The sequence below is a fragment of the Vipera berus genome, assembly GCF_964194415.1.
Source record: "Vipera berus genome assembly, chromosome: 7".
NCBI lineage: Eukaryota > Metazoa > Chordata > Lepidosauria > Squamata > Viperidae > Vipera > Vipera berus.
In genome coordinates, this window is record NC_138209.1 from 8,061,363 (window position 1) to 8,074,588 (window position 13,226).

The 13,226-nt window shown below is 48.1% G+C and overlaps 1 protein-coding gene across 1 annotated transcript; it reads right to left on the minus strand.

Moving 5' to 3' along the window:
* Positions 1-10,342: 10,342 nt before the first annotated feature.
* On the minus strand, positions 10,343-13,004 carry SOWAHB (sosondowah ankyrin repeat domain family member B). Its single transcript, XM_081333330.1, has one exon. The coding sequence runs from the start codon at positions 12,576-12,578 to the stop codon at positions 10,551-10,553; it is 2,028 nt and encodes a 675-aa protein (XP_081189456.1). The 5' UTR covers positions 12,579-13,004; the 3' UTR covers positions 10,343-10,550.
* Positions 13,005-13,226: the final 222 nt, after the last annotated feature.

The following is a 13,226-nucleotide window of genomic DNA, read 5'->3' on the forward strand; positions in this document are numbered from 1 at the left end:
CTAATCACCTTCGTTCCTTTTTTCTGCACTCTTTGCAGGATCTCTACATCTCAGAAAAGCCCAGAAAATTCAGTGTGAATATTCCAATATAAAATGCAGTTTTCAGACCATTTGATACCTCAAAAGTTTCTTTAACGGTAGTTTTCTAAGCTTGACCACCGTGAGCCAAACATTTGCCTCTAAACTTGCTTAAGATCGTTGAATGATCGCTGTTTGCAGATTATACCAGTGATTCTCACTAACGTCAGGTTCCTGCATTTTCTTTTCCCATTTCTCATCAATTACACAAAAGGTCATTGGTTCTGGACATTATTTCCAAAGCAAAAAAATAAATAAAATTTGTTGACATCCTCTATGGAACTGAAATATTCTGGCAAGGTTTCAATTAGTTCCAACCCAGGGATGTTGTCAAACACCCTGCTATTCATTTTATGATCAGTTCTCCAGTGATTTGCAATCTCCCTAGCTTTCCACACTTCCAGGAAATCCCAAGGAAAGGAAACAGGGTAAATCACCTCCAGAGAGGCTTCATCGATAGAGATAGTCCTCAACTTACAACAGATCACTTAATGACCATTCAAAGTTACAACAGCACTGGAAAAATAGACTTAGGACTTTTTTTTTACACTGATGACCCTTGCAGCATCCCCATGGTCGCGTGATCAAAATTCAGACGCTTGGCAACTGACTCCTACTTATGACGGTTGCCAGGTCCCAGGTTCATGCAATCCCCTTTTGCAACCTTCTGATAAGCAAAGTCAATGGGGAAGCCAGATTCATTTAACAACCGTGTTACTAATTTAACAACTGCAGTGATTCACATAATAACCACTGCGGCAAGAAAGGCTGTAAAATAAACCAAAACTTACTTCATGTCTTGTTTAGCGACAGACACTTTGGGCTCCATTGCGGTTGTAAGTCAAGGATTACCTGTATTTCCCAGCTTTTTATATCAGTCCGAAAAGGTGCAAAAGTCCATCAGAATTTTTTAACATGCAATCATGTTAAGTAGACAATCACTTAAATAGGAGCCAGCCGTGTGCTGCAGCTGCCAAAAAAGCCAACACAGTGTTAGGATACATTAACAGAGGGATAGAATCAAGATCACGTGAAGTGTTAATACCACTTTACAAGGCCTTGGTAAGGCCACACTTGAAATACTGCACCCAATTTTAGTCACCACGATGTAAAAAAGATGTTGAGACTCTGGAAAGAGTGCAGAGAAGAGCAACAAAGATGATTAGGGGACTGGAGACTAAAACATATAAGGAAGGGTTGCTGGAATTGGGTATGTCTACTTTAATAAAGAGAAGGGTGAGGGGGGACATGACAGCAGTCTTCCAGTATCTCAGGGGCTGCCACAAAGAAGGAGTCAAGCTGTTCTCCAAAGCGCCCAAAGGCAGGAGAAGAAGCAACGGATGGCAACTAACCACAGAGAGAAGTAACCTAAAACTAAGGAGAAACTTCCTGACAGTGAGAACAATTAATCCATGGAACAACCCACCTCCAGAAGCTGTGAATGCTCCAATACTGGAGGTTTTTAAGAAGCGACTGGACAGCCATCTGTCTGAAATGGTATAGGGCTTCCTGCCTGAGCAGGGGGTTGGACTAGATGACCTCCAAGGTCCCTTCCAACTTTACTATTATGATTGATGATTTATGAAATTAAGTGTAGGTTTATGCTTCACTCATCTAAGTATGTCATGGCTTGTTTCCGCCCTTCCTCTGCTAAGTTCAGGTTAGCATATGTTTATCCTCATCCTTTATCCTGTGGTGAGAGAGGAATTAAGTATCGCTTAGCAAGTTTATTGTCTAAAGTGTTGACAAAGTTCAATGGCAAACTCATCACTCCCTCGAGTTTCTAATCCACTTATAAACAACTTTTGAAAGGAGGAATAAGCAGGGAGACCAGCTCAGCCAGGCAAAAGGCAGGTCACTAAGAGCTTTGGCATCCATTCCAACCTTTAAGCTACAGTTATCCTTTGCAAAACATTATTTATTTATATCCTGCCATTATTATTTTTATGAATCAGGGCAACATACCTAATGCTCCTTCCTCCTCCTATTTTCCTCACAACAACCCTGTGAGGTGGGCTGGGATGATAGACAGTGACTGTCCCCAAATCACCCAATCATCTTCCAGGCCTCAGGTGAGACTGGAACTCAGTCTCTTGGTGATTGGCCCAAACTCAGCCACCCAGCTTTCATCCCTAAGGTGGGATCAGAAATCCCCGTCATGTGGCGATTGGCCCAAACTCAGCCAGCCAGCTTTCATGCCTGAGCTGGGTGGGATTAGAACTTACCATCTCATGGTTAATAATAATAATAATAAAATTGGAAGGGTTCTTGGGGGTCATCTAGTCCAACCCCCTGCTCAGGCAGGAAACGCTATACCATTTCAGACAAATGGCTGTCCAGTCTCTTCTTAAAAACCTCCAGTGTTGGAGCATTCACCACTTCTAGAGGCAGGTTGTTCCACTGGTTAATTGTTCTCACTGTCAGGAAGTTTCTCCTTAGTTCTAGGTTGCTTCTCTCCTTCACTAGTTTCCATCCGTTGCTTCTTGTCCTGCTTTCAGGTGATTTGGAGAATAGCTTGACTCCCTCTTCTTTGTGGCAGCCCCCGAGATATTGAACGCTGCTATCATGTTGCCCCTCACTCTTCTCTTCATTAAACTACACATACCCAATTCCAGCAACCATCCCTTACATGTTTTAGCCTCCAGTCCCCTAATCATCTTTGTTTAAAAAGACAGGGGGAGATTAGCAATATGAATAGCATTTAGCCTTGTATATTGCCCCATAGCACTTTACAGCACACTCTCTGGGTGGTTTACAACGTAAGCATTATTTGCATATTGCCCCCAGCAATTTGGGTCCTCATTTTACCGATCTTGGAAGGATGGAAAGCTGAATCAAACTTGAGCTAGTCAGGATCGAACTGCTGGCAGGTGGCAGAATTAGCCAACGATACTGCATTCTAAACCCTGAGCCGCCACGGTTCCCACCAAGAGTGATGGATATATATATATATGGTCATAAAACATTTATCAGAAGGCAAACATGAAATTGATTTTGGCTACTTCCAGCCGCACTCTACTTCTGCATTTATTTATTTTTTTTGGCAAGCAACCACATTTCTAAGTACTGAAGCTTTCATTTATTAAGAGTACCTATGGGTTCTTATGGACTTAGATGGTTCCAGAATTTGGAAGTTTGCTTGGTCCTGTACTAGAAATAACAAAGGCAGGAGGTCAGACTCACATCAGTCTTTATGGCAGTTATAAATCCTACCAGGGCACGGGAACGTAAGTAAGTAAGTAAGTAAGTAAGTAAGTAAGTAAGTAAGCAAACAAGCTTACTTGGAAGCCAAAGTTCTGTGCAGACAAATCCCAAAATCCAAAAAAAAAATCAAAGCTAATTATGCTATGCCAAAAGCCCATCAAGGAATCAGAAGCAGCGCAGATTCAGAAAGTCAGGTCTGAGATTGGAGTTAGAGTTAGTTATTTGCCCACAGAAACTTGATTCCCAAGCCTTATGTTATACCACTGTTTCAGGATGTCTATTTTCCTGACACATGCCTCTTTCTTTTGAAGACCATCTCTGAACTTTCTCTTCTACTTACTTGATTTTCCTCTGTGTGCAAGGGCCAAAGACACGTTCCTGATTGGGTTCTAGATCAGGTCATTCTACTTGCTGCTGTGCTTCTACGACAGATAGCTGATTATCTGATTGCTCCAGGACTGCAGGGGCCTCCTCTGACTGATCCTGTCCTGAGTCTTGACTGCAGACACAACAACAACAACAACAACAACAACAACAATAATAGATGATAATGATGGAAGGGACCTTTGAGATCATCTAGTCCAACCCCCTGCTTATGCAGGAAACCCTATACCATTTCAGACAAATGCCTGTCCAATCGCTTCTTAAAAACCTCCAGTGTTGGAGCATTTACAACTTCAGGAGGCAGGTTGTTCCACTGGTTAATTGTTCTCACTGTCAGGAAATTTCTCCTTAGTTCTAGGTTGCTTCTCTCCTTGACTAGTTTCCATCTGTTGCTTCTTGTCCTGCCTTCGGGCGCTATGGAGAATAGCTTGACTCTCTCTTCTTTGGGGCAGCCCCTGAGATACTGGAAGACTGCTATCATATCACCCCTCGTCCTTCTCTTCAGAGCCTTGGTGGAGCAGTGGGCTAATGCCTCCTTAAGTAACACCAGCTGCCTGCAATTAGTGCAGGTTCGAGTCCCACCAGGCTCAAGGTTGACTCAGCCTTCCATCCTTCCGAGGTAGGTAAAATGAGGACCCAGATTGTTGGGGGCAATTAAGCTGACTTTGTAATAATGCCGCTTGGGGGTGTGTGTGTGAAAGCCCTAATAAGCAGGCATATACATAGAATGAAGGCTACTGCTAAGCTTGTAAGCCGCCCTGAGTCTTCGGAGAAGGGCGGGAAATAAATGGGATTAAAATAAATTAAAAAAAATAAATTAAACTAGACATACCCAATTCCAGAAACCGTTCCTTATAATGTTTTAGCTTCGAGAACGTGCTGCTTCTTGAGTTGCAAGGACAGAATACTCAAGCTCTCCTCCTCCAATTCAAAATTTGATTAATCAGACGAGCTCATAATGCCCTCTTCCTTTTATACGGAGTCCTCTTGTCTCTGGGGGCTGGTTACAAATGCCCCAAGCTGCAAACACTCTCTGCCCAAATCCTGCTTGGGTTTCAGAAGGCCTCCAAGGTCCCTTCCAATCCTGTCAGTCTGTGGTGTATGATAGGGAAATTTAGTTAAATTCTTGACACTTCAAGGTGGACTTTTTTCAGGCAGCCTCTTTGAGAGGGGAAGTGGGGGGTAAGCTGGAGGGATTCTGGCCCTGCGTAGGAGCTTTTCCAGGGGCAACTCCTTCACGCCATCTGCTTAATGACCCAGGGACAGGGGTAGGCAACCTTGGCTCTTTTATGACTCGTGGACTTCAACTCCCAGAATTCCTGAGCCAGCATGGCTCAGCTTGGAAACCTCTCCCTTTCCCCTCAGCATGGCCGGCTCAGGAATTCTGGGAGTTGAAGTCCACGAGTCATAAAGTGGCCTAGCCCTAGGCCAGGGGTAGGCAACCTTGGCTCTTTTATGACTCGTGGACTTCAACTCCCAGAATTCCTGAGCCAGCATGGCTCAGCTTGGAAACCTCTCCCTTTCTCCTCAGCATGGCTGGCTCAGGAATTCTGGGAGTTGAAGTCTGCGAGTCATAAAAGAGCCAAGGTTGCTTACCCCTGCCTTAGAAATATGGACTTCAACTCCCAGAATTCCTGACTCAGCATGGCTCAGCTTGGAAACCTCTCCCTTTCCCCTCAGCATGGCTGGCTCAGGAATTCTGGGAGTTGAAGTCCATGAATCATAAAAGAGCCAAGGTTGCCTACCCCGGTCTAGTTTAATGAAGAGAAGGACGAGGGGGGACATGATAGCCATGTTCCAATATCTCAGGGGTTGCCACAAAGAAGAGGGAGTCAAGCTATTCTCCAAAGTGCCTGAAGGCAGGACAAGAAGAAACAGATGGAATCTAACCAAAGAGAGAAGCATCCTAGAACTAAGGAGAAATTTCCTCACAGTGAGGACAATCAATCAGTGGAACAACTAGCTGTGAGTGCTCCAACAGTGGAATTTTCTAAGAGGAGAATGGACAGCCATTTGTCTGAAATGATATAGTTTCCTGCATGAGCAGGGGGTTGGACTAGATGACCTCCAAGGTCCCTTCCAGCTATTATTATTATTATTATTATTATTATTATTATTATTATTATTATTATTATTATTATTATTATTATTGCAATATATGTACAAGCCTAAATGCTATTGATATTGCTAATATCTTTTTAATCTCAACCATCCAGGGCAAAAGCATATAAAAAGGTGAAAGCATGTGCAACTAGACCAAAATTTATTAAACGAAGCATTTTGTTACTCATCCAAGTAACTTCTTTAGTCAAAACGAAAATTTTTGGTTAAGCAGAGTGTCAGGTTTGCACATGGATGATTGAGTCTACATTTACAAATTGCATTTCATTTTGGGGAGAAACCCCTGGAAGAGTTAGTTCATCCCAACGACTTTCTGACTCTCTTCTGCCTAACCCAAAAAAATTCATTTTGACTGAAGAAGTTACTTGGGTGAGTAACGAAAACGTCTTGGTTTAATAAACTTTGGTCCAGTTGCCACGATTTAACCTTTTTTATGTACTCTTCTGGGGTGATACTCTCCCTGTAGATGTGTAGATTCTACAGTACCTGAGAACTGTGTTGTAGTCATGTTATTGTTGGCTACCAGCACCCCGGTTTGAATCTAGAAGCCTCCTGGAAGCAGATGTTGTCTACTGGATTGACAGACATCAATCGGCAACCACATTCTGTAACGGAGATCAGCTGCACTTTCTGAGCCCTACACAAACGGAATTGCAGTCGTCCATGGACGATAACACGGGCAGGAGTCAAGGATTTCAGCTCTTCCCGATCTGGCAGACTCATCAAATGTGAGCAAAGTTTCAGAAAGCTCACATAATCTCCAGGCATCTTACTCTTCTCCCATTTGTTCCTGGGCTCAGAAAGGTAATTAATACATTCATTAAACGGTCTTGAACTACATACCTGTTTGCCTGCGCTGCAGTTAATCACAGGTGCCAGGGGTAGTTTATGCTTTAATTCCAGTTCTGCCTCCTGACCTTCTCCGCTCCCTTTCAATTAGAACTGCAGTGGACAAATAACTAAGCAATAAAACGTGACATCGGGGGAAAAACGCTTCTGTAGCAAGAAATGTAAACAGCGGTCAGGGAAAACTGATCAGCCGTGCCAGCAAACACGTTTAAAGTGCCGTGCAGGAGACGGGAGTTAGGCTTACCTTTGACTGCACTGGGGGAAGGGGCAGCATCAGCGTTGTGTAGCGTGACCAGGGCTTTTTTTGTCATAGAACGCTCAGAACGGAGTTCCGGCACCTTTTTTGGATGGAACCTTGTAGGGTAGGCTGTTCTGTACCAGCCTGCTACCGGCCCTGCAGAAAAGGCAGGGACAACCCCTTTACAAACAGCAAGAGGCTGGAATTACGCCTGCCAAATTTATAGCTACAAAAACAAACAAGACACGAACCAAGAAACAGGAGCTTTAAGAAACATGAACCATCCAAGCGGTTGCCTTCAGCAAACCAGCCCTCCCAAACATTCCCCTTATATAGAGTTCAGGGCGTGGCTTCTCTCTGCCTCCTTCCGAGAAGCCCCACTGCCTTCCTCTGTTTACTCCTAATTGACTGCCTCCTGCGTCAGGCGTCCTTGAACAGGGCCAGCTGTGGGTCATCTTCATCCACACTGTCAGGCTCACACAGCTGGGTCTCCGTGGTGACCAAGTGGGAGGGGCCTGGCTGAGGCCTATCATCAGCAAGATCTTCAACCCCCTCAGCAAGGTCTTCAACACCCCCCTCCTCCTCTGAGTTGTCCAACCCAACTGCCGAACCCACAGGCTGACCATGAATCACAACATAGGCAAGGCGGGTTGTATGACATGTGTGAGTTCCGGCACCTTTTTGTTTTACAAAAAAAGCACTGAGCGTGACAGTGATCTATGCATCTCCTCTGACCGTGTGGCCATATAAAATGGAAATGTCTCCTTGAGGTCAAGTTTGACTCAGGATGACTTCATGGCCATGCCCTCACATTGGTAACATTAAGGAAGTGGTTGGCAACTGCCTTTTTTTCCCAGATTTTCACCATAAACTCACAGAAATTGCAAGTGTGATTTTTTCCCCCCTAGTTGCACCAAGAATGGAATCTTTTAAACTCTTGGGCTGAATTATGCCATCTCTGCAGGCAAGTCCCTCCCAGAATCTTAAAATTCCTAAAATTCTTTCCAGTTAGTTCTGTCCATCATCCCTGGAAGCTTTGAATTCACAAGAGTGAAGGGGGTCCCAAACGTGGGGGGGGGGGGAAAGGGATACAAACAACCCTGCTGATCAGCCTTTGCTTGCTAAGAAATATGTCACTGTTAATTCGGGATGTCTTTCACAAGGATAGAGTTGAGCACCTGTCGTTTTTATTCCCTTGTTCTCCATTAAGCAAGCATCCACAATCCCTTTGAGGTGGTTTTAATGACAAGGTTTTCACACTGTCCTCAGGCATTGTTTGTTTATCAAAAAATTATTTCGAGCCAATTCCACACGCCAATTTATAACCTAGCATTTTTCAAACTAAGGTGGCTGAATTTTGCCAAGCGTGCTACAAAAAACAAAGAAACTCTGATAGAGGAGAATATTTATAGCTCAGGGCTGAACTACAGGTAGTCCTCGACCTACGACCACAACTAAGCCCATAATTTATGTTGCTAAGTGAGAAATTTGTTAAGTGAGTTTTGATCCATTTTACGACTTCCCTTGCCAGATTTGTGAAGTAAATCACTGCAGCTGTTAAATTACTAACACAGCTGTTAAGTGCATCTGGCTTCCCCATTAACTTTGCTTCTCAGAACGCCGCAAAAGGTGATCACATGGCCCTGGGACTCTGCAACTGTCATAAATACGGGTCGGTTGCCAAATGTCGAAATTTTGATCACGTGACCATGGGGATGTTGCAATGATCATGTGAAAAATGGTCTTAAAACACTTTTTTCAATGCCCTTGGCCTTGGTCATTGAACAAACTGTTGTTGAGGGCCACCTGTACTACTGTTGCTAGTCTATCATCTATCAGACCACAAATCAACTTGACTATGGTTTCTTGAGCACTGATTAAACCCTAAACCATTACATGCAAACTACAATGGTTGAATTCACATATGCTAAGCCAAGACCCTAGCTAGGGTCAAACCAGAACCATCATCTGCAAATCCTATAATCTGAGTTAAGCTCTAGTGTCTTCACTAAATGTTCTCCAGTGAGAGCATCAATCTGTCGGGCAGCTATTCTCCAGCACTCACAAGGTGGCACTGCAAAAAAAATAACCCTTCCACATGTTATTCTATAAAGCAGGGGTCTTCAAACTTGGCCCTTTTGTGTCTTGTGGACTTCAACTCCCAGAATTCCTCAGTTCAGCGTGCCTGGCTGAGGAATTCTGGGAGACGAGGTCCACAAGTCACAAAAGGGCCAAGTTTGAAGACCCCTGGGTTACACAGTGCTGAGCTGTAGCCTGGTTGTAACCTGGGGAATGGGATGATTTTCAGCAGTTCCAAGAAGGCTCCACACCCATTTGCACCACTCAGGTGATCCGGGGGACACAGATAAACCTCCAGGTGGCCTCAAGGACTCCCTAAAACAGGGGTGTCAAACTGCCGGCCCACGGGCCGGAGTGTCACGGAGAAACCGCGCCCGTCCCATTGCCGGCAATGGGAAAAAGTTCCGAGACGTCGTGCGACGTCATGTGACATCGCGAGTTTGACATGTCTGCCCTAAAAGAAGGCAAATGACCAGCTGTCTGCAAGGAATATAAACCCTTCCATTCCTCACCATCCAGTCAGAGCTGAAGAAGCTTCTTGGATGAGAAGTGAAAGGTCTTCAAAGAAAAACAAGAAAGTCTAGCTGCCTTGTCAAAAAGCATCTTTGGGACCACCATGAGTTGGATGACTGAGAATCCCCATAGACACCTATCCTTAGAAGCATGTGCAAACTCTGCATTTCAGGCTAGCTTTAAGTAGCAGTGCCACACAAGCAAGTCCCTCTAGTCCAAGGTAAACACGAAGATGCAAAAGTGTACATGTAAGCAGCAATAAGGTTTATTAACAGGCCTTAAGGGTAATAAAATAAAATCAAGTTTCTGTTAGGTCTCTTTTTAGCTCCCAAGTGGGTTGAAGTTCATTGTCTCTTTTAACCTCTGGGCATTTTTCTTTGAAGGTTTAAAACTCTTTGCAATGAGGTTAGCCAACCTAATTAAGACATTCCAGCCCGCCCGTCTTTTTTAACATGTCCCCAAAAGGCAAACGGTAAGAATTCATCACAGCTGGCGAGGGAAGAGTGCAAATGACAACCTTCTTTTTGGGTCCCTTATATGGCATTTGGCAATACTGACATTGTAGTTTCAGGGACAACCTGCATTCCTCCCCTTCTCCAAACAGCCTAGTCAAAGGTCTTTGCATAAAGACCTTCCCATGCTTCAAAGCCAACGTGGATCTAAAATTTGATCCTTATTTCCCCACCCACCCACCCACCCACCCTTCCAGAGAGACTGCTGTTCCTCTCACCCAACAGTTTTTTGTTTTTTTTTGCAAGGGGGAAAAAAAAAGAAAAGCTAAAGTGCAGATTCTAAGCAACAGACCTGAAAGGCTTATTCGAGGTTGCCCAGAGAATTCCCCCTAAGCGTTTTGCAGGACGGACAGAAGACCCAAGCTTTTTGCATGGGATATGTAAAGCAATTCTCCCCATCCCAGTTAAACTTAAATGTCCAAACATGTTCAGGAATAAAGTGCCATTCTTCCTCCAGTTTCTCCCTAAACATAGCTAACGAGCTCAGAAACAGCCTGAGCCCTTAACATCTTGGGAGAGCCGGATCATCAAAATCCCCACTTGGTCTTGGCCCAAGGCCACAACAGCAGTTGCTAATCATTGTATTCCTCCGTCTCCTGTACGATGGGGCACATGTACCCCACTTTCCATTTCACATGTTGAGGCTTCAAGTAGTTGGCTAAGGAGGGCTTTCTGCTCACTTTCCTGGCTAGGGGCGCTGATGATGATGAAGAGGCCGTGGATGGTCGGATGATTGGATGAGTTGGGAAGATGGTCCTGCCTCGTGGGCCCCCCAAAAGCTGCCATATTTCTCCAGAAGCGCTGGTGCTCAAATACTGCCAAGGTTTCTTGCCGCTACTGTCCCGGACTTGAGTCTGGCACTGCAGCTTCTGCACCAGGATCTTCATGATCAGGGGGTGACTGTGGATGGCTGCCAGGTGCAGCGGGGTGTAGCCACAACCGGACCTGACGTTCACATCCAGCGCAATCCCTGCCTCCTGTGCACCGGTGACAAAGTCCTGCAACACCTGGGCGTTCCCGTGTTTAGCCAGCCAGTGAAGCACCGTGAAGCCAGAGATGAAGTCCTTGTGGAGCACCAGCTGAGGGTCTTCCTGGAGCAGTACCCGGACCTGCATCCAGGACCCCGCAGCGATTTTCACCAGCCAGGTGTGTTCTCGACCGTCCAAGGGTACCAAGGAAGACCTGTGCTCAGCAAGCCCATCTGAGTTAGGGGCCAGCCTCTCCACAAATGGGGCATTTGCCACGGATCTTTGTCGGGCTGCCAACCAGGGACTTAAGGGGGCATCCAGAGTTGGGGATGCCGGTCCGTCCATCTTCCGCGGCTTTGGCTTCAACAGAGCCCCGCCTTCTGCTTTGCCCAGAATGGCAGCCCTCCCAACAACCCGGTGCAGCAAAGCAACGTGCGGAGGGGACTTGCCATTCTTGGAGTCTTGGCTGGCCTGGGCAAAGGTCATCCCTGCCAGGCCATTGCTGTGAGGGGTGCCCCCAGGCCCCTGGCGCCCAGCTGAGTTTCGGATGCACCCATTGTTCGTCCTGCCCGGTTCCCCTTCCCCGCAATGGGAGCTGCTTCCCCAGCTGGTGCTGCCCTCTTCGCTGGCTGAGCTCTCCTGCTCCAGATGGTCCTCCAAATCCTGCAAGGAAAGCCGGCAGCGGATGCTGCGGAAGACGGGCACAGGGGGGTCCTGCCAGCCCTCAGAGGACTCTGACCTCGGACCGAAATCCAGGGACCCCCAAAGACGGCAGGCGGGCAGCTCTGAGCTTTGAGACCCGGCTCTGACCGGCCAGGCGTCCTCTTCTTCGAGGGGGCAGAATGGCTCAGCGGCAGCCGAATGATGAGTAACGATCCAATCCCGAATCCTTTGCTGGGCACTGCCGGCACTTGGAAGCGCGCCCATTTCTCCGACGGGTAAACCGAGGCCGTTGGACCGCTGCGCCCTTTCCTGCAGGAGCGGCGGGTCCGGGACGGCGGGCTCCGCGAGGGGCGGCCGGGGACGTTTTTTCTCTCTTCCCAGGCAGCCCAGGGTCGGGCTGGCGGGCAGCGGAGGCCGCGGTCCGGCTCCAGGTGTGCCGGACGGGCACTTGGCGGCCCGGCGGCCCGCCGCCGGTTGGCCATCCGAGAGTCGGCCGCTGCCATCCGGCCCGGGAATTTCCCGGGGAGAAGCGGCTTCCCGGGACCTCCCCGCGCGCTCCCACCTGGCCTGCTGGAGCGGCGGCGGCGGCGGTGGCGATTTGCCGGCTCGACCCTGCAGAGGCGGTGGCGATTTGCCGGCTCGACCCTGCAGAGGCGGTGGAGGCGGCGGCGGCGGCGGCTCAGCGAGGTGACCGTCGTGGGGCGTCGGTCGCGGCTCCTCCCCGACCAGGTCCCGGTACCGCTTCCTGAGCACCACGTAGGTGGCGGCGCCGGGCCCGTCCTGGCTGACGGTGGCCACGGAGTTGACGAAGCCCTTGAAGAGCTGGCGGCGGTGCTGGAGCTGGGCGGGGGGCGCCTGCGGGTCGCGCAAGAAGTGCTTGAAGTGGCCCAGCAAGGCGGCGTTGGCCACTCGCCCCCCGGCCTGGCAGAGGAAATCCAGCAGCTCGGCTTGGCTCAGCTCCCGCGCCATGGCTCCCTTCCCGAGCCAGCCCGCCCCGGGTGCTTCAGCCGCCGCCGCCGCCGCCTGCCCTGCCGCCGGCCACGCGGGTCTGGCCGCGCCCGCCCCGTCGCGAAACAGAAACCAGCCGCCCAGCCCAGCGCCGGCAGCGCCTTCTGAGCCAAACTTCTGCCCGGCCTAGGTTTCACCTGCTCTCCGTGGCTCCGCCCACTTTCCCACCTCGCCGCCCCGCCCCTCCCGCGCTCGGCTCCGCCTCCGCTCCGACTTGCCCGAGAACAGAAACTTGTTTTGTTTTTTTTAAAATCAATCTTCCCCGACCTGTGTTTCAGACGTTCCCAAAGTGAGGTCAAACTGTGGGCGAGGCTGGGCCAGAGTTCAGTTGGTGCCTTGCCTTCCGGGAATTTTTTTTTTTTTAAAGAAACCAAACACCTTTTCAGTTTTACAGGTAGTCCTCTGCTTCCCACCGCAATTAAAGTAGAATAGAACAGCGTTTCCCAACCTTAGGAACTTGAAGATGCGTGGACTTCAACTTCCAGAATTCCCCAGCCAGCTATGCTGGCTCGGGAATTCTGGGAGTTGAAGTCCACGCATCTTCAAGTTCCTAAGGTTGGGAAACGCTGGAATAGAATAACCGGGCCGGAAGGGACCTTGGAGGTCTTC